Consider the following 22,543-nt stretch of genomic DNA (forward strand, 5'->3'; position numbering starts at 1 on the left):
TAGGATTTCTTAACTGTCATTAATCAATTAAGTTTCCTAGCTCTTTCCATGAGCAAGCCATATGAATAATTATTTCCCCTAGTCTTTTTTTTTTGTCCTAAATTCATGTCCTTAAAGAATCTATTCATTCTACCTTAAGTGTCTTAATGTATCTCAAAATTGATTTTTTTAAAAATATTTATTTATTTGTTATTTATGATAGACATAGAGAGAGAGAGAGGCAGAGACACAGGAGGAGGGAGAAGCAGACTCCATGCCAGGAGCCTGACGCGGGACTCGATCCCGGGACTCCAGGATCGCACCCTGGGCCAAAGGCAGGCGTCAAACCACTGAGCCACCCAGGGATCCCCTCAAAATTGATTTTCATGTGTTGTTTCAAATTTATGATTTACCTATCAGGGGTTTATTATATTTTTGGCAAGAAATCTTTTGACATAGTCGTATAATTTAACTTGTATTTACATTTCATTTCAGGTGACTGAGCTTGAATGTGTTAGTAGCCAAGCTAATGCAGTGCATACTCACAAGACAGAATTAAATCAAACAATACAAGAACTGGAAGAGACGCTGAAAGTGAAGGAAGAGGTATTTGCTACTTTTCACTCATCTGTGTAATCTGGCTAGCATATATGTACAAAATATTTGAGTCTCTGTCAGATTTACAAGTACTTGATGGAATAAAATAAGCTTGTGGGATGTTGTGGCGGGGGTGGGGGGAATGAAATTTTTTTTGATTGATATGTGTCCATATCTTCTCCATCCTTGTTTCTGCTGTTAGGAACTATGGTGAGGCAGTCAGCCTGAAGGTTTCTTGCCTTCTGTATGAAAGTTACATTCATAAAATCCAAAGAAAACCGTGAAAGGTTTAAATGAATTTTCCAAACTATTGCTTTCTCTGGTTTCCAGTCATAAGATTTAATATCCCAAGAAAGAATTATATCCACAAAGCTTGAAGCAGCCTTAAAATGTTGTGATTACGGTTTCTAAGCAGTGCTGTACCACAGCCACCAAGTAGACGTATTGCTGAAGATGATCATGTACTAGAAAACATTCCCAAAAAGACAAATTCACCTCTCAAAGGAATGTTTTTAAAAAAATTTTTTTCTAAGAACTTGGACCGTAATTTCAGGGAGAAGTAAGACCTTTCCTTGATTTAGTTTAAATATTGTTGCTAAAGACATTGCTCTACTTTTTCTAGGAAATAGAAAGATTAAAACAAGAAATTGATAATGCCAGAGAACTACAAGAACAGAGGGATTCTTTGACTCAGAAACTACAGGTGGGTTATAAAAACATTTTTATTTCATTTCTGCATAGAGTGGCATCAATCATTCTTTCACATAGTAATGACTTTCTGAAATTTCATTTTGTAGACTCTCAGTCATTTTTCCAGGAGTTCTGATTTATGTTTAATCTTTGATTCTTCAAAAATTATGATAACTTCATCTAGGTAGCATTTGATCATCATAGATGGTCGTTTATAAATTGTCTTTAGTAAATTATTTTAGAAATGTCTACACTTTAACATAAAAATACCCTGAATTTATTTTTAATTATTTTTTAAGATTTTATTTATTTATTCATGAGAGACACAGAGAGAGAGGCAGAGACATAGGCAGAGAGAGAAGCAGGCTCCCTGCAGGAAGCCCGATGTGACACTCGATCCCGGGACCCCGGGATCACACCCCAAGTCAAAGGAAGACGCCCAACTGCTGAGCCACCCAGGCTTCCCAAAATACCCTGAATTTAAAGAGAATTTCTCAAATGGATCTCATTCAATTGAAGAGTTCTCATTTTTTTTTACACTGAACTAATTAGTATGAATTGCAGAAATAGTTGTGCCCTATTGGAAATTAAATTAGTGCCATTTTTCTTCCTTTATGCTAATTAATTTTATTCACTTTTTACATAAATAATATGTTTCCTGACTCTAATTTGCATACATATATCCTGTAATAGCAGTTAGGGAAGATTTTTAGAATTCATTTTCAAAGTCTCTTGGTGCTTTAGGCACTTGCTTACACTCCAGTTCTCTATAAAGAAAGGTTAGGACCACTTTAAAGTTGGGAGTAGGGACTCCTGGGTGGCTCAGTGGTTGAGCGTCTGCCTTCAGCTCAGGGCGTGATCCTGGCGTCCTGGGATCAGGTCCCACTCCCTGCATGGAACCTGCTTCTCCCTCTGCCTGTGTCTCTGCCTCTCTCTGTGTGTGTGTCTCTCATGAATAAATGAATAAAATCTTTTAAAAAAATAAAGTTGGTAGTAGAAATAAATATATGTACAGAGTGAGGAATTTTGGAAAAGAGATTTTAAGTGGGACCTGAAAGCTCAGAGATAGAAGGAGTACCTCAATTATAATGAGAATATCTTGTATTGAGTGCTTACTGTATGCCAGACACTGTGCTCAGTACTTTACTTATATTATGCATTTACTTCTTGTAATAGTCATCTGAGGAAACTGAAGCTTGTAAATGTTATTTATCCAGTCTCCGTTTATATAGATAGTCAGAATTCTGCAACAGTAGAGACCCTTCATAAAGGAAATAGGTTCTTTATGTGGCATGAAACATTTCCCTCTCTCCTATCACTGACTTTCAGGAGACTGGGAAAAATAAGGTGGTTTGTTTTGGTTAGCCCTATTAAATGTTGTTCCCACATTTTAATGATCTCTGTAAATTAGTGGTTCTTGAGGGGGAGGAGTTTTGTGCTACAGGGGACTTTTAGGAACGTGCTGAGACAATTTTGATTTTCACAACTCAGGCAGTACTATTGACATCTAGTAGGTTGAAGTCAAGAATGCTGCTAAGCTTCCAGTTATCTGGCCCAAAATGTCAATGGTGCCAAGATTGACAAAGCTTGGTGTAGAAGTAAGGATGAAGCATGTAATCAGGGCTAGAAAAAGTAGGGGAAATTTGATGTAGCTTTGTTTTTTATTCCTTAGGTTAGACTACCCTTTCCTGAGTCCTTGCTATGATTCAGGCATTTGCCAAGCACTTGCATACTTGTGCTCAAATTCTCACGCTAACGGGGGTGGTATCCCCATTTTCAAAAAGAAGGCAGTTGGTTCAGAGGTGTTAACAAGTTTTCAAGGCACTGATCTAGAAAGTGGTGAGGCCTAAATTTATTTTAATTCCAAAGTTTCTATTCTTTCTGTATTACCATCACACTGCTTCAGGCGGCCAAGCTGTCGAGACATTCCTGATGGTTCTTTAAAACTTTTTTACTAGTTAGATACCCATAGTCCCTGAGAAACCAAGGGGTGATTTTTTTAAATTAAATTTCTAAATGTATTTCATCATTAATTGATTGATAATTGAATTTTAAAGCTGGCTCCTATTCTTACCTCTTTTTTTCACCAAATATCAAAAATGCTCGTCAGGGGACGGCTGGGTGGCTCAGCGGTTAAGCGCCTATATTTGTCTCAGGGTGTGATCCTGTAGTCCTGGGATTGAGTCCCATGTCGGGCTCCCTGCATGGAGCCTGCTGCTCCCTCTGCCTGTGTCTCTGCCTCTCTCTATGTGCCTCTCATGAATAAATAAAATCTTAAAAGAAAATGCTTGTTTCAAAAACAACCTATGAAGGGGGGCACTTGGATGGCTCAGTCAGATGCTTTAGCATCTGCCTTTGGCTCACTCAGGTCATGATCTCAGGGTCCTGGGATCAAGTCCCATGTTCGGTTCCCTGCTCAGCAGAGATTCTGCTTCTCCCTCTGCCTCTGCCTCTGCCTCTGCCTCTGGCTTGTGTTCTCTCTCTCTCTCTCTCTGTCAAATAAATAAATAATAATTAAAACACACACACAGGAAAACAACCTACCCAGAACAGGATAGGGAAGCTTTCAGACCTTCAGGTGGGTGGGCTCCCGCTTGTAATGTAGGCCTAGGCTCATGTGTTAATTTCTCCAACTTCTCAATTTAAGCACTACTCTGCAAGGTCCCCCCCACTCCACCCCAAATACTCTTTGTAATATTACCATGTTTTATTTTCCTAATAGCAATTATCACTGTCCAAAGTGGTCCTGTTTATTTCATTTTTAAACTTTATTTTGAAATAATTTCAGACTTAAAAGTTGCAAGAATAGGGACGCTTGGGTGGCTCAGTGGTTGAGTGCCTGCCTTTGGCTCAGGGTGTGATCCCAGGACCCTGGGATCGGGTCCCACATTGCACTTCACACAGGGAGCCTGCTTCTCCCTCTGCCTGTGTCTCTGCCTGTCTCTGTGTGTCTCTCATGAATAAATAAATAATTTTTTTTTAAAGTTGCAAGAAGGGGTCCCTAGGTGGCTCAGAGGTTTAGCGCCTGCCTTTGGCCCAGGGCGCAATCCTGGGGTCTTGGGATCGAGTCCCACGTCAGGCTCCCGGCATGGAGCCGGGAGCTGTGTCTCTGCCCCTCTTTCTCTCTCTATCATGAATAAATAAATAAATCTTTAAAAATAAAATAAAAAGTTGCAAGAATAATACAAAGGCTTTTTATATACCTTTAACCTTTCCCAAATGTTACTATTTTTTGCCATATTTGTTTTACTATTCTGGAACTTTCTCTCTCTCTCTCTCTCCTCCTCTCTCCCTCTGAATATATATTTTTTCAGTAAAATCTTTGAGAATAACTTGCAGATTACAGTATCTCTTTACCTCTAAACACTTTGGTGTGTATTTTTGAAAAGTAAGGCATTATTTTATGTGATCATCAAAATCAAGAAGTTACCTATCTACAGACCTTATTCAATTTCCCATAATTCTCTTAATAATATAATAATCTCCTTTATAACAAAGTTTAAAATTTGATTTATTCCAGGATCCTGTGTCACATTTAGTTGTCATATATATTATTTTGATGTTGGAATTCCATATATACATGGCTATATACATATATAAAAAAATGAATTCTTACTCATACCTCCCAGTACAGTGTAATACAATGGAGTTTATTCTGGCCGCCTCCATATTCATATTTGTAATTCCTTTACCCAATACCAAGATACCTGATTCTTATTATCTATAGTATGTTTACTTAATTTCTCAATCTTAGCAGAAAATGGCTTTTGAATTACTAATTCATACCACCACAAAAAAATGCAAACAAAACTTTACCAGCTAGAGATCACTATAATTCTTTCATCCTCAGCCTATGCTCAAAAGTTTGTCAAGTTAGTTCTTCCCCTCCTTGCAATTGGTTAGGTTATTCATTAAAACATACTTATGTTTATTTGTATCCTATTGTACTCTGTTTTCATATTCTCTTTCCCATTCTTTTATATATGCATGCATTTACTGAGTATACGAAACCTCCTCCCCTTTTTAAAATGGTAACATGATCTAGATTACTCTTCTGCATGTTGCTTCTTTAACCTAAAATATATTCCAGAAATCACTGTCAGTTCATTGAGATCTTGTTCATACTTTTTATAGCTGAAAAGTCCTTCATTTGTGTGCGTGATAGTTTATTCAGCCACTCCTTTATGTCGGTATTTAGGTTGTTTCCAGTGCTCTGCAACAATACTACAATAAGTAATATTGTGCATAGGTATTTTGTTAATGATGGAGGTGTATCTTCAGGATAGATTTTTTTAAGTTTTTTTTTTTTAAGTAATCCCTGCACCCAGTGTGAGACTCGAACTCACTACCCCAAGATGAAGAGTCTCGTATTATTCTGACTGAGCTAGCCAGGCATCCCCCAAGATAGATTCTTAGAAGCAAGATTTCTAAGTGAAAAGATAAACACACATGTAGTTATGTTAAACATTGTCAGATTCCCCTCCATAATGCCAGGGCCCACTCATACCACTATCGTGAGTGCCTCTTTCTCCATAGCCTCACCATCAAAATGTGTTGTCATACTTTTTAATTATGTGATAGGTGAGAAATGATGGTTTTAATTTACATATCTCATTATTATGAGGGACATGAACATCTTTCATAAGCTTAAAGGTCATTTCAGTATCTGTTTGTACATGTGTGGATTGGGTGTTCATGCCTTTTGCCTTTTCCCTATAGGATTTTTGGTCCTTTTTCAAAAGTTCTTTATATATCTGATTACATGTTAAAAATATTTTATCCCCAGTATGTTGTTTTTTGACTTTGCCTAAGATGGTGGTTTATGTAGTAGTCCTAACTTTTTTCTTTTTTGGTTCTGGCTTGTGGATCATATAGTTAGATAGCTCTTTTCCAAACTCAGATGATATAGGGACTCATCTGTATATCCCCTCTAGTACTTAGAAGGTTTCATTTTTTACATGTGGCTCTCTGAGTATTTTGGGTTAATTCCTTTGTATGTGCTATGAGATGTGGATTCAGTCGTATCTTTCCAAGTGGCTGTCCAGCTATCTCATTACCGTTTATTTAAAACTTCATTCTTGGGCAGCCCTGGTGGCGCAGCGGTTTAGCGCAGCCTGCAGCCCAGGGCGTGATCCTGGAGACCCTGGATTGAGTCCCACGTCGGGCTCCCTGCATGGAGCCTGCTTCTCCCTCTGCCTGTGTCTCTGCCTCTCTCTCTTTCTCTCTCTCTGTGTGTGTCTCTATGAATAAATAAAATCTTTAAAAAAATAAAATAAAACTTCATTCTTTTCTCTAGAGATTGAAGATACTTTTTTTAAAAAATTTATTTATTTATGATAGTCACAGAGAGAGAGAGAGAGAGAGAGGCAGAGACATAGGCAGAGGGAGAAGCAGGCTCCATGCACCGGGAGCCTGATGTGGGATTCGATCCCGGGTCTCCAGGATCACGCCCTGGGCCAAAGGCAGGCGCCAAACTGCTGCACCACCCAGGGATCCCCTGAGATTGAAGATACTTGATTTCTCTGTGCATTTTGATCTATTCTGGACTTCCTATTCCAGCCTACTAGTCACTCTGTTAATGCATCAGTACCACATTGCATTAGTGGTGGAGGCTTTAATATCTGATAGGGTCAGGTACTCCTCACAGAGTGTCTTTTTCATTGTTTTTCTCAATATTCTTACATAGTTATTTTATCATATGAAATTCAGTATTCAATACCATCTTTTGTGTCAACTAAAAATACAGCTCTATAAAAAAATTTTACTGGGACTGCTTAAAATTTATAATATGATTTCAGGAGAAGCAATATTTTTTTGAAGTTTTTCCATCCTATCCAAGAATAAGGGATGTCCTCCGATTTGTTTACAACTACTTTTGTGGTTTTCAGGAGTAGTGTTGTAAGGTTTCATCATGTCGTTTTGCATATTTCTTGCATATAAATATTTTATCTTTTTTTCTATTTCAAATAGGTTTTTCTCTATCATATCTTTTAATCAATTGTTTGTATATTTGAAAGCTGTTGAATTCTGTATGCTATTTTTATATCCTACTACAACTAAATTGTTTTATTATTTGAGCTAGTTTTGTCACTTATTGCAATTGATTCTGTAAGAATTTTTAGGTATAGTAGCATAATCTGTAAACAGAGATCATTTTACTTGTATTCCTCCAATTCTTTTTTTTTTTTTTTTAAAGATTTTATTTATTTATTCATGAGAGACACAGAAAGAGAGGCAGAGACGCAGGCAGAGGGAGCAACAGGCTTCCCTCAGGGAGCTTGATGCAGGATTCGATCCTAGAGCCAAAGGCAGACATTTAACCACTGAGCCACCCAGGTGCCCCTTATTCCTCCAATTCTTAAGCTTCTGTTGATTTTTTTTTTTTTTGTCAAACTACACCTGTTAAAAACACCAGTACAATGTTAAACAGTGGTGGAGATGACGGGCTTATCTTGTCCCTCATTTTAGTGAAAATGCCCCTAGTATTTTTCCATTAAGTAAAATGCTGGCTATAACCTAAAGTACATTTTATCACGTTATCAGTGTGTCCTTCATTCCTATTTTCTTAAAGTGTTTTTTACCAGGAATGAGTGTTGAATTTTGTTAATGGCTTTTTTTTTTTTTTTTTTTTTTTTGGTTAGTATTTATAGAGATAACATAATTTCCTCCCTAGATCTATTTTATATGGTTTATTTTATTAATGGATTTTCTAATACCAAACTGCCTTTGTATGACTGGAATAAATACCAGTTAGCTATGGTATCTTATTTTCTTAATGTGGTGTTAGATTTTTGTTCTTTATTATTTATCATTTTTATATGATATTCATTTGTGATATTGGTCTATAACTTTGTTCTTTTGGGGGGAGCTGTATTTATAAAATTTAGGTATCAGGGTTATATTTTGCACACAGGTAATACTTCAGTTGTAACCCATACACTATATTCATTTTCTGTGCTCCGGAATAATGGCTGGCATATTGAAACTATCTAGTCTTTGAGTGTTGACAGCATCAGGTTTCTTTTGCAGACAATGAGCTTCCATCTAGGGTTCACATAGTCAGCAAGAACTCTTATTTCTTTTTTTTTTTTTAATTTTTTTTTAATTTTTATTTATTTATGATAGTCACAGAGAGAGAGAGAGAGAGAGAGAGAGAGAGGCAGAGACACAGGCAGAGGGAGAAGCAGGCTCCATGCACCGGGAGCCCGACGTGGGATTCGATCCCGGGTCTCCAGGATCGCGCCCTGGGCCAAAGGCAGGCGCCAAACCGCTGCGCCACCCAGGGATCCCTTATTTCTTATTTTATATGGTTGTCCATTGTCCTTTTCTTCTTGATTAAGTAAAGTTAAGCAATGATACATCTAACCATTACCACTGTTTTTCTATCCACTACCTTATGCATTTCTTTTTATCTTTATTATTCCTGCCTAGTACTTTGTCTTGGTTTTTCTTCTTATTCTTTCTCTTACAAGTGTAAGAGAATTTTACTCCTTTCTTTTATTTTTTTTTAAAAGATTTTTTTAGTTATTTATTCATGAGAGACACAGAGAGACAGGCAGAGAGACAGGCAGAGGGAGAAGCAGGCTCCTCGCAGGGAGCCGGATGTGGGACTTGATCCCGGGACTCCAGGATCACGCCCCGAGTCAAAGGCAGATGCTCAACTGCTAAGCCACTCAGGTGTCCCTACTCCTTTATTTTCATTCTTTCACTTTTATGTATAAGTGTTTAAAGCTATAGATTCTCCTCTGATCATTGCTTTAGGTGTATTTAATAGATTCTGATATTTAGTGTGTTCATTATCCTTATTTTGTGAAATTCTGTATTTTTGGTCTTATTTTCCTTGCATGATGAAGTGTTTAAATGAAGGCACTTTAGGGACAGCTGGGTGGCTCAGTTGGTTCAGCGTCTGCCTTCAGCTCAGGTCATGATCCAAAGTCCTGGGATCAAGCCCCACTTGGGTTTCTCTGCTTAGTGGGGAGCCAGCTACTCCTTCTGCCTCTCCCTCTGCCCTTCTCTTCTGCTCATTCTCTCTCTTTCTTAAAGAAGTAAAAAATAACAGAAGGTGCTTTAATTTCCTGGTGGCATAAGCTTTTTATTTTTTGGATTTAGTTCTTAAGTTCTAGTTTTACAGTCTTATAATCACAAGGGTTTATATAATTTCTGCTTTACATAATTTACTGTGCTTTTTTTGTGTGATCTTATATATGGTCAACTTTTATAATATTCTTTGTTGGCTTTGTAATTTATGTCTTCTATATTGTTACCTCTCCTTTGTTCTCCTTGATCTGTCCTGTATTGACATAGTGAAGTCTCTCATTTATCTGTTTTTATCTGTGTCTCCTTAAAACTCCTGTAATTTCTGCTTTATAAAGATGCTTGGTACCTAAATATAATGGTTATATCTCCATTGTGTGCTGTGGCTTTTAACATTAATATGCCATCCTTTGCTACTCTTTCTACCAGTATCACAATCCCTCATTATCTTGCACCCATCCCGTTATTTTTGGCCTTCCTAAATGAATTGCTCGTTGGAAGGACCTTTCTATTTCATGATTTTGTTTTCAATTCCTAGTCTTACTGCATTGTGATCAGAGTATTTTTTTATAATATTTATATTCAATGTAACTTAATACTGCTATTTTGTGACCTCATGTAAAACCAGTTTTTGTGACTGCTTCAGTGTTTACACATAGTGTTTTGTGAGCCCAACTGAATTTTCTTCCTTTTACTTGGTAACTTATTCATATTTATCAATATGATTATTATGTTTTGATTCAGTTTATCATTATAATCCCTGTGTATTTTGTTAATTGGATTTTTTTTCTTTCTCTATATGATATGTTCTTGGCCCTTTTTTATATCTTTTGATATTTGAGATGGTCTTAACTTTGCTGTAGTGGTTAACTTTAGACTTAAACCTTTTAAAAATACTCCAATTCACCTGAGTTCATATTTACACTTCACTGTCTGGTTTGTTAGTTTTTATTTATTTATATTTAATATTTATTTACTTTAGAGAGCATGAGCGGGAGGGATGGAGGGAGAGGGAGGGAGAATCCAAGCAGATTCCACACTAAGCCTGGAGTCTGACATGGGACTTGATCTCACGACCCTGAGATCACAACCTGAGCCAAAACAGTCAGATGCTTAACTAACTGCACCACCCAGGCCCCCTAGTTTGGTAGTTTTTAATGATAATTGACTTTGAACTATTATATTCTCAATAAATAGAAGCTTATTCTGCTTTTCTCTTTTCCTTCCTTTTTTTTTTTCTCCTGTTTTTTAGTTGCATTATTTCTGCCTTGGCAGACTAAGTAACATTCTGGGGGAGCTCCATGGTGGCTCAGTTGGTTAAGTGTCCAGCTCGGTTTTGACTCAGGTCATGTGTGGGATCCAGCTCCGCACTGGGCTCTGTTGTACTCAGCTCTTGGAGTCGGCTTGAGTCAGCTTGACTTCCTTTCTCTGCTCCTCCATCTTCTCTTGCTCTCTGTCAAATAAATAAATACAGTCTTTAAAAAAAAAAAAAAGTAACATTTTATATTATTTTTTAACCATCATCCACCTTTGTTTTAGTCTTTTTTCTTACATATAGTACATGGTCACCATCAGTCCTTTCTCTAAAGTTTCCACAATGATCTGTTGGTTGGATGAAGCTTATCCTTTAGTAGACGGTTCCAGAAAAGCTCATGGTTTAAGTTGTTTTTTAAGACTTTGTACTTCAGTGACAGGTAGATATAAAATTACTGGTTTGTAATTTTCCTTCTTTGAGTTTCTTGAAAATGCCACTCCATTATTACCTTGTTTTAATGTTGCTTTTTTCCTTTTTTAAGATTTATTTATTTTGGAGAGAGAGCACCCTCTTTTTGGGAGATAGGGAGAGCGTACACATCCTTCAGTGTTTTAATTGTCTCTTGTCTTAAAAGATTCTAAATTTCTCTTTGTTGCTTCTGCCCCTTTGCGGTAGGATTCTAGCAGATTCCTTTCTCTTTCTTCGTTTTGCCCATTTCTCCTCAGAAGTGTCACTTTTCCAGGATTGCCTTGGGTCTCGTGTATACGGATAAGTCCCTTCCTTGTTGTCTGCTCTGGGTCACCAGGACCTTGTTTGTTTATTTGATGATTTTTCCAGTATTTCAGCACTTCCAGCCATGTTCCTTAGGGTTATGAGAGTTCAGTCTTAAGCCTTTTGTTTTCCTCTTCCCTCTGCTCTCCTTGCCCCACGACCCTGCCTTGCCCTCTGCAGAGGGTTAGAGAGCAAGCTTGGGAAATGTCTTTGCTGGAAATTGGTTGGAGTTTGTATGGCTCTATTTCTGCTGGTCACTTTGAAGTCCTGGAATGTGTGCGACGTTACTCTTATTATTGACTTAGATAGTTTGGGAGGATGGTTGGGAGATCTCCGCGTATAGTCACCATTACCGCAGCATCTCGGAAGTGGTGTTTACTTTTTTGTTCCCAGCATCCTCATTCTAGAATGCATGCTGCATTAAAACAGGAACCATCTTTGTTTATTTTCTGTTCTATCTCTATTGCGAGTACATAGAAGATGCTTAGTAAATAATTGTTGAATGTCTCTAAAAAATTTGTGTGTGTCTGCTGCCCATTTTTCTGTTGAATAACTAATTCTAATTTTGATGATTTATATGTCACGTTACATATGAAGCTTGATATATTAGGGTAGTGTATCTTGTAACAGCTTAAGATGTGAATCGATGCCAAAGACACTTTTTCTGTAACTTTATTTAGATTAAAAATGCAGGATTTTAAATTTACAGAAAATGAGGCTGATCTGGTCCCGTTGATGATGGTAATAATTGTGTAAATTTTTTAAATCACTCTAGTGTTTAGGTTCCATATCTAATAAACACAGAGCGTGACCTTCTACCTACTAAAATTTTATACTTGCCATTTTTGCCCTTTAAAGCACTCGAAAGAGAGTTAGCTTCTGGCTTCCATTTTTTTATCAGGACTGAACTAGGTCTGTGGATACCCCTGGCACATGCTTACGTGTACTGACATGCAGTGCAGGTTCCCACCAGCCAGAGCCTCGTGGTGGCCTTGTGGTGGCCATTCTTGCTCTAGGATTATATTCTCTGCCTCAAAATAGACCAGCACTGTCAGCACTGTATCAGACCCCTTTTGTTATCCGACTACTAAAATCCCTCCAATCAGAGAAAGGGCTGATAGTATGGAACTCTGTCTAGAGAGAACAATGCAATTTTAATAGCTGAGGAAATTTGGTGTTTTGCATGCTTCCATTGAAAATGTTTGCATGTTTCATTGATTGGCAAGGAGAACAACGAAGCCTTTCATTTCAAGGAAGGCTGTAGAGGGCATACTGGGTGGTGCCTGGTGAAGTGGGTGTTTTCTAGTAAATGGCATTTGGTCTATTTTTATAGTTGGAAACATTCTACTCTTAAGCTTATTGTTTAAGCAGGCCAGGGAGCATGCTGTGCAATCATGAGTGGAATTTTTACATTTGATCCGAGGGTCTGTTTTTTGCCTCCTAGTTTGGAGCCTCCATGAATGTGGCTTCTGAATTTATAAGTATTTTATTGGTTTCAGACCCTGCTCTCAGTTTATTTATTTTCACTTCGTAGATTATTCAAAGGGGAGAGATTAGAAACATACCTGGGAAACATTTAACAATAAATGCTTTAATATTAGATTGGGATTTCTTAAATTCTTCACTTATTACTCATTAGAGTTGCTGTATTCCTTATATTTTCCCAGGTACTTGCGGCTCCTCTGTGGCATTCTTGCTTAAGCCTCAGTCGAGTTATTTCTGTCAAAGCAAGCGAACATTTCTTTATGTTCAGAATCCTAGATCAGGATTACTTTCTTTTATGTATTCAAGCCACTTTCCTAATTATTTTTCTCAAAAGTGTAATATTTACAAGTATTGTAAGAAAAGTAAATTTTGGAAGAACATGCCCATAATCCTAACAACTCTTTCCTATTTGTACAGGAACTTCCAGTGTTTGTCCTCATGCACACCAGTGTTTGCTCATTTGCACTGTGCTGCTTCATATTCATTTTTTTTTATTTAACATTTACCAGATTGTCTTTCAAAAATTAAAAAAGTATATGTTCCACCACCATTTAGACTTGATAGAATTTTTAAAGAGATTTACATTTAAACCATGTATTAATAACCATGTATTTATTAAACCATGAAACATAATATTTTCTTTTTTTAATTCTTTAATTTATTTTTCTGAAACAATATTTTCTGAGGCTGATTCATAACGTACCACTAACACCAAAATGTTTTAATTGTCCCATATAATTTACATATATGAATGTAATTGGTGTCAATCACTTAAATATCCTTTCTGGAAAGCTCACTTTTACATCTGAGAGAAATTAACTTTCAATTAATTGCTTAGCTGAACACCTTGTTTAAAGTGTCATAGTTGATTTCTGCTCTTTTTCTCAATTTGAATATTTATTTTTTTAGGATTTTATTTATTTGAGAGAGGGGAGGAGGGCACCAGTGGTAGGGAGGGGCAGAAGGAGAGGGAAAAGCAGACTCCCTGGGGAGCAGGGAGCTGAATGAATGTGGGGCTCTATCCCAGGACCCTGGGATCATGACCTAAGCTGAAGGAGATGCCCAACTGGCTGAGCCACCCAGGTACCCCTCAATTTGCATTTTTAACCAAAATTAAATCTCTAGGTCATTAGATCATTTTATTTTTTTTTAGAATCACTTATTATATTTGTCATGTTTAGAAACATTTTTAGAGCAATAATACCTTGTAATGTTTAAGTATGCTAGACTTTATTTTTTTAATTAATATTTTTGTCATGAACTATTACTTCCCTTTTGTCATTTTTTCCTTTTCTTTCCACGATTTCCAGTACACTCGAATTGTCAGCTTTACAATTCTCTTATATATACACACATGCTTATCATAAATCCGGACTCCCTTTTAGCAGTCGAGCTATTCCCTCTGCCGCATGCAGTCGCATGCACTCGCATGCACTCGTTGACAGTGAGGCAAAACGAAGATTAACATATTCAGAGGACCCCGAAGCCTTGTGTTATGGAGTAGTTGTCTTCTCACAGGTCTTTCTCCAGAATTGCCAGTAAGGAGAAAAAAACACTCTCTTTTCTTTGACTGCTTTCACCTGAGGTGGCTACCAGTTGTGCATTAGGAAAAAGCAGTGGGCAGAAACTGAAATGAGATGTAGCTAATCCACAGAATGGATTGTTAATCCTCATCGGCATTCGAAGAGTCCAGAGTGTTGCCTGGCACAAAGTAAGCAGTCGGGAAGTTTCTTTTGGGTGGATAGATGGATTCATGAACAAGCCTGTGGGTAAACCATGGATTTCTCAGGCAACAGAATTCTAAGAATCTCCTTAAATTGTGTTAGCTTGAGATTCAGAAGCTCATCCTCCTGCTCATCACACTGCATTAACTACCACCATGTGAGTAATCACAAAGGTTACATTGTTTTCTGAGTCGTGAACTGACCTGTGTATCTATATCACACTTTTTGTCTCTAAAGGAAGTAGAGATTCGGAACAAAGACCTGGAGGGACAACTGTCTGACTTAGAGCAACGTCTGGAGAAAAGTCAGAATGAACAAGAAGCTTTTCGCAATAACCTGAAGACACTCTTAGAAATTCTTGATGGAAAAATATTTGAACTAACAGAATTACGAGATAACTTGGCCAAGCTACTAGAATGCAGCTAAGGAAAGTTAAATTTCAGTGCCAATTGATTAAAAAATATACTGTCTCTCTTCATAGGACTGTTTGGGCTCTGCATCAAGATCGCACATAAAATTTGAATATCACTCCTTCTCCAGGAGGATGATCTTTTGAAAAATGGAATTGTATATTTCAGTGTAAATTTTAGAATTCAGCTTGTAGCTAGTTGGGGAAAAAAGAGATGAAAAACTTGAACTACAAATTACCTCCATGTATATTATTGGCCATAGTTAACTAGAAAGTTATAAATAGACACTTAATGCAATCTTTTTTTTTTTTCCTGATATTAGCTAATGGGAGAATTAACAATGTCTGGGTCACATCCCCTTTTTGTGTTCAACACAGTGAAGGTTATCTGCTTTTTAAATTTATTTATTTATGATATCTAAAGCTGTGTTTTGTGCAAAAACTTAGTGATGAAAGCCCTGTCTTCTGTTGTAATCTGAATAATTTCTCAGGATATTTTTGCACTGCTGAGAAGCAGTGCCATTACCAATTAATTCTTGCCAGGAGTGAGAGAGAGCTGCATCTTTAATTGAAACATACTTACTAGAACTGGGTGTATAGAGTTCTTCCCTTTTTTTATACTGGAAGATATTTCACTCGGTGACCACTCTGGTACACTCTGGTGTTCTTTAATCTTGTCTGCTGTATAGTTTACTTTTCCATATTGATTCCATGTATTTACGAGAAGATATTGTCTCCCATTTTATTACACATTTTAAAGCCAACTAATGAAGGCAGCTGAGTCCCTCGGAAATTTTTCTTTTTAAATTTCTAATAAATTTGACACACAGTACTGAAATACAGCAGCCCGTCATTGACGGTCTGGTCTAGCAATGTTAAGTATATTTACAGAATATGCAGTTACATTTATTTATATATTTTGCAAGAAATCTTTTCTGAATGATCAATGCATTTCAATTTACAACTAATAATGGTTATTGGGGAACTGTTTATTACAGATCATTTTAAGGTGTATAGCAATTTTAAAGGGGATCCATTTCCATCAAACAGCCGATCAGAGGACTATGGGGATTGGAGCCGTGTACTCTGTCTGGGTCTTCACATCAACCACATCTCTAGTCAAACCTCACAAGGCAATATTCTGAACTGTTAACTAGGCATTTCAAACAGGAATTCAATTCAATAGGCTCTTCTCAATGAACAAGTTTTAATGTTGTTTTGATGTAATTTTAAAAGACTTTTAGCAAACATGCATTTCTTTATAGATTTCTTTTAAGAAGCTATTTTAAAAGTAAGCCAAGTGCTGTCTAGCCTGCTTATGGAGTTAGGGATTGCATCAGAGTCCATATATTCTTGCTGTACAATGCCTGTGATGTTGAGGAGGGTTCTTTTTTAAAGTGTATGCCTGAGTCTCTGACTCTATGGAGTCTACAAATGCACTGACTTTGTACCCCAAAATGATGGAATTGTTAAGTACAAAATTAAGCTAATGAATCAATTTGTAACCATTTTTTCACTCACAAACAGCAACTCAACACTAGACAATTTTGTTTTATATATGTACGTGTATGTATGTAAGTACATACATATTAATTTATATTAGAGTGAAAAATAAATGGTTTGTTTCTAAAGTTAGTTTCTAAAGTGAGTTTTCAGGTGTCTCTGAAAGGTTTATATCAGACACTTAATCATCGTGTATTATATGTGCTATGACATCATGTAAGTTACCTCCATCTATTTTATGATATTTCCTCACCTATTTATTATAGGGAGGGTAATTTAGGTACACAAGCTCAGAGTTGAGATATTTCTCTGATAAATCAGGTAATAAAATTTATTTGATTGATGGAATTTTGAAGTAGATGTGATTTTATCCATCAGTTCCTGAGTAACAGAGCACCAGATTTTAATTTAAATAGGGGATATAACACTAGGGATCAGGGAATTTAGTTACGAAGAGTTAAAAATTAACAACAACAGTGTAAGCTGTTGAAATGGTAAGTGAATTATTTTAATGATGTAATAAGATATTTTTAAATTTTGACATAGTTGTCATTTAATGGGAAAATAACTCACCAAAATGTCTCCACTTGAATTGTATTGATATGTGAGACATGTGTGTAATTCAATATATACAATATATACATATACCCATATGTATATACAGAAAATTATTTTTAATATTTTCCTACTGATAAATTTAAAATTGGAAATTTTGTGAGTTTTTTCCTTGTCCAATAGGGCCTAATTTTTTTCTTTTTTTAGTGATTTAACAATTTGAGGGCTGCACCTTTAAATTCCCAGATTGTCATTAGACGTGTACAGTATATGGGATAAGGTGGACACAAGTGCACATATAAATAAAATCTTAAGACTATTTTATTCATTTATGGTAGGAGAGTATCTAGAAATCGTCATCTACAAATCATAATTAGGTTGTGTGTCTCTTGTAGTTTTCTCCATTTCTGTATTATATAAATAAAAGTTTGAATATTAAAATCTGATTTTTCCCAGAGACAAGTATTATATAATGTATCTATATTTAGATCAAACTGTGGTAATATATTTATCCAAAAATGATGCTGGGGACTGTAGCCTGAACATGTGGACTTGAAGTGACACAGGAAAGGAGAGCAGAGATCGATCCCATTGTGTATAAGTTATTATATGATAATTATGAATTCTTGTACAAAAAACAACTGAAAAAAGGAAAAACAAAAATACAGTTTTTATTTTGAAATACATTTGTTGTTCTCTGGAGAATGTACTTTATCCTTTTTTCCTTCAGTCTTTTACAGATATTTTTTAAAAAGCATTTAAGTGATGGCAGCAGTTGCTTAACTCTTACAGGTGCTACTGGATTTCGCATTAGTGTGTTATGTTGTGAAATCCTGACTTTGACATAAAAGGTTTTATAAGTATTTCCCTGCCTGGAAAATTAGTTTTTGTTTCTCTTCTCTCTCCTTCTCTCCGCCTTTCTCTCTCCTCTCTCTCTCTCTCTCTCTTTCTCTCTTTCTTTCAGCAGATTAAAAAAAGTGCATGAGGTTGCATCCCTCCTTGTCCCTCTAGCAGAACTTCCAGCACCACCATAGATTTAATGTTTTGCTGTCACTGAACTTTGGGAAGCAGTGAGAGGAAAAGCTTGCAGGTTTTTTTCAAGTGGAAATCAAAGGGACGTTCAAAATTAAACCACCACCTTTGAAAACTCATTTTTTGCACTGGTTAAAATTAAATGTATTCTTTCACACATGTGCTAGGCCATGTTTTTGTTTCACTGTGGAGCGTGCAGCTCAGCTGCTCTCTCCCTGCAGACCTCATCTTCCCTCCAGTCTGGAATCGGAGGCAGGCCCTGGGGAAAATTTGTTTGGTGGCAGTGTTTGGTTTTGTTTTTGTTTTTTTTTTTTTTAAGAAATCCTTTTGTTTCTTTGGTATCAAATGATTTTACCATTCCTGATGGTCTGTGCTTGAAGTCATGAAATAGTCTTCATTGAATGTTTGTCTTCTATATGTTCAGCATTGTTTCTTTATCATCCATGAGGTAAACTAATTTACATAAAATCTTAAGAAAACTTTCAGGTAAGAAGTAGTTAAGAATGATATGTTTCCAAAAATTTTCTCAGGTAGGATACTGTGCAATGATTATTAGGAAGATCGTTTCCAAGTGAGAGAATATTTTTTGAATTACTAGAAAAACGACCGTTTTGGAAAGAAAAGAGATGAATCATTCACCTTACTTGAAATTGTGAAAGTGCATTTTTTCTGATTTAAAATTGGACCTTAAATTTAGATGACAGTTTTTCTTTATGGGAAACTGATATGTAGATGTCACAGAAATATAAGCATCATTATTGAATTAAAGAAATGTTTTTTTGTTGTTTTCTATATATTATCTAGTAAAATAGCTAACGATTTTATCCAAGAAAAACTCAAAAACTCAAACTACACTGCCTGGTGACTTTTTTTTTTTTTTAAGATTTTATTTATTCATAAGAGACAGAGAGGCAGAGACACAGGCAGAGGGAGAAGCAGGCTCCCTGCAGGGAGCCCGACGTGGGACTCGATCCCAGGACTCCAGGATCATGCCCTGGGCCGAAGGCAGGCACTAAACCGCTGAGCCACCCAGGGATCCCTGCCTAGTGACTTCTGCTTAGTACACTGGAGAGAAAAGAAACACTTTATTTTTACCCAAAACATGAAGAGAAGTTGCATCTGGACTAGAATAGGGAACAGGCCACAAGCTTGTAGTACTTTCCAGTCAATTCTGATCCCTCTGTCCTTTGGATGAAAGGACACATTCTAGTGGTGGCAAGAGTGACTCTGGAGGAGCAGAGGATATTTTTTTGGAAGCAGGACCAGCAAAAAGTGGGAGCATCTCACCTCAGTCTTTACAGAAAGCACATCAGGCTAGCCAGAGACACCTGCTGCTTTTCACTCAACAAGTTGGGATTGCCTTAGCGAATTTTAAAGGCTTTCGGGAGATCCTGTCATTCGTCTTGTCAGGATTTATAACCTAATATAAGACACCTGACGTTCACAACTCCCCATTCTGTGGAATTCTGACCTACTTTTGCCAGTTACTTTCACATCAAATCTACCCAGGGGTAGAATTACTACTCTGCTTTCTTCTAATAGCACCAAATTAAGGTGATAATGAGTGCCTAATAAATGCAAAATTAAGCCCATTTCTGTACCACAGGAAAATGTCTTTTGTGGATATTTTTTCTATCAACATAAATGATTGTCTTGTTATCTGTGTTTTATAACTATGTTACTATATATGCATATATAGGAAGTGTCATGTCTCAGTGACTCATAGATAGGACTTACTTGATTGTTACACCTTAAATGGAATGACTGTTTGATGAAACGTGGCCAGAAAGCAGACGTGCTTGGAGTTAATGCTTTCTCAGCAACTTCAGTATGAAATGGAACAGAAAGGAGTGTTTGTTGAATCTGTGCTATGTGACAGGCACTGTACTAATTGACATTTCATTTTCATATATAGGGGCCCTTGCAGGGGTGTTCCTTTGGAAGGGGGATGAGGGAAAGGAAGGGAAGAGGCTCAAGTGATTGCACCTGCTGTGTTGCCACAGTGATCAGTCTGGTCATCCAATACACCAGTCAAAAGGTGGAGATCTTGCTCATGTGTCTGGTACAGTTTTTCCCTCTAGCTTAACTGCCTTGCTTCTAGAATATCTCTGTTAGGGCACTTTGTTTGTAGGTCATGTCTATGCGATGTGTTTTAGGCCCGATTTTTTTTTTTTAATTTACAAACTTCATATAATCCATGGACACTGTGTTTCTTAAACAGAATTCCAGTCAGTAAAATTAAAGTAGGAAACTATTTATAAAGGCCTTGGGAACACCATTCATCTCTTAAATTCCCTAGTGAAATAAGCTGTAAACCTGTAAAACTCATCCCCCAAGACTAAACAGTAGTTCAGCAGGATGTGGGTTTTGCAGTCCATGTTGGGTGACTTTGTGGTTCCACAGAAGTTAAGGCCTCTCCATGTTGATCAAGTCATTAGATCAGCTGTGGAAGTATCTCATGGCCTGATCCTTAGATAGGCGATAGCCCTTATATAGATAGAATCATACAGTATTTGTTGTGTCTGGCATATTTCACTTAGCATAAAGTTTTCAACGTGTATCTATATCGCAGCACGCGTCAGAATTGCATTCCTTCTCAATGCTGAATGATACTCCATTGTGCGGATATACCACATCAGTTCATCTGCTGATGGACTCTTGTGTCATTTCTCCCTTTTGGCACTTGTGAATAATTCTTCATTGATCCTTCATGTAAAGGTATTTGTATGGATCCCTGCTTTGATTTATTTAGGTATATATTTAGGAGTGAAATTGCTGGATCACACGGTAATTTTATGTTTAACTTTTTGAGGAAGGATTGGGTTTCAATTGGGTTAATTTAAAAGACTCACAGAGCAGAATGCCATCTCACTAGAAATCCAGTTGTGGGGCTAATGTCTGTTAATAGATCAGTAAGCAATCCAAGGACATCTAACTTAGGCCTTTTACTCTCTTACCTAAAATATTTATTGAGTACAGGCTATGTCCCAGACCCCATTTTTGAACAGAGACCAGAGAAAGAAGCTTATAATCTAGTGTAGGATACAGAGAGTTTCATCACAGTACCTAAGCACTGTCATCATATAAGAGAGCAACTAGAATGAGGGTGCCCAGAGGAAAGAGGAGTTGGTCTGGGTGGAGGTGAGGAGGCAAGGCAAAGCAAGATGAAGAGTTAATTTTGTTTTGAGCCTAAGATGCCTGTGGAATAGCCAAATGGAGATGTGAGCTGGAGGGAGCTTAGGAGAAAAATGTGAGCCAGAGATCAATATTTGGGACTTGTCAGCATATGTGATGGTAATTGAGGGCATAAGAATGAAAACACAAGATGAAAATGTCTTTTTGGGGCAGGTGCAACAGAGAAGAAGGAATGGCCAAAAGATGGAGTGGATAGCCAAAGAGCCGGGCTCATGGGGCCTAGAGTAGAGTTTCAAAAAGCCAGATTTCACACAAATAAATCAATAAATCATGTCTGAAGGCATTGATACTCAAACCGTGTTGAGAAGCTTTGTTAATATTTAATTTTTAAATCTATCTTAACTGAAAAAAATAACCAACAAACTCACATATGCTGCTTGTAACATTTTAAAACATTGAAACCCAACTAACAGGAGTTCCAGGTAAACTGTTTTTGTACAGATGCCACAACAAGGCCATCTCTGGTAAATTGAAGAGCATCTTGCTACTTCAAGGTGAGTTATTAAAGAATTTCACTGCTTAGTGTGAATTAGGACTTTCTCAACACTCTGCAGCTGAAACAAAATACAGAAATCAAGTCTTGTACATAACCTAACTTCTTCTTAAATAAACCCAGACTCTAATGTTTGTTGTTTTCTAAAAATAACTTCACTTTTCTTACTTTACTGGTCAAATTAAGTGTCCTACACTATCCCTTCTGTTGATGTGTTGGTTTTCCATGTAGCTGTCATTCCTAAAAGGTTGCAGGGGCAGAGGGCCACAGATCAAAGGAGGTTGACACTTACCTCGTAGAACTTGGCTTATTTCTCTGTGGCTCACCTCTCTCTCCTCAAAGTCAAGTTGTAGGGGCTTACATGTATTTCCTGTATCTTTTTTAATGTGTTTTTCGGATACTTAACTCACCACTAGGACCAGGTGGTTTTGTGTTTGCATTGCTGTGGGAAGTTTAGAGAGTTAACATTGATGTGATCTTAAATGATCTTTACTCTTTTTTTCATATTGATTCGTAAATAATTGTATACAAATTATCTCTGGTAGAAGTGATCTTAATGACAACAACAGGAAAAAATGCTCTTTGTATTTGGTTTTAGATTGCTGTATGGTATTTGATTTTTATTTCTCGTTTAAGTTAAAATTAGCTTGAATTCCTTGAGTAGACAAAGCTTGCACTACTTAGGCAACAAATGAGAGCATGTTAGACATTCCAGGAAGAAAAGAGGAGCTACTGGTTTTCAAATTTGGCTCCAAATAACCCATAAAAATTTGCAAATCACTTGTGAATTGTCAAATAAACTCTACCTTTTAAACCATTTT

At 36.8% G+C, this 22,543-nt stretch overlaps 1 protein-coding gene across 4 annotated transcripts in view; it reads left to right on the plus strand.

Annotated features, from left to right (window-relative positions):
• Positions 1–22,539, plus strand: part of HOMER1 (homer scaffold protein 1) — a 135,798-nt gene extending 113,259 nt beyond the window's left edge. For all 4 annotated transcript variants that reach the window (XM_077867005.1, XM_077866997.1, XM_077867008.1 and 1 more), the window contains exons 7-9: positions 475–585; positions 1,199–1,279; positions 14,773–22,539. In XM_077867005.1, the coding sequence (XP_077723131.1) occupies positions 475–585; positions 1,199–1,279; positions 14,773–14,961 (381 nt within the window). In that variant the 3' untranslated portion in view covers positions 14,962–22,539. The remainder of the gene's footprint in view (positions 1–474; positions 586–1,198; positions 1,280–14,772) is intronic.
• Positions 22,540–22,543: the final 4 nt, after the last annotated feature.

Source organism: Canis aureus, chromosome 2 (genome assembly GCF_053574225.1).
Source record: "Canis aureus isolate CA01 chromosome 2, VMU_Caureus_v.1.0, whole genome shotgun sequence".
In the NCBI taxonomy this organism is placed as follows: Eukaryota; Metazoa; Chordata; class Mammalia; order Carnivora; family Canidae; genus Canis; species Canis aureus.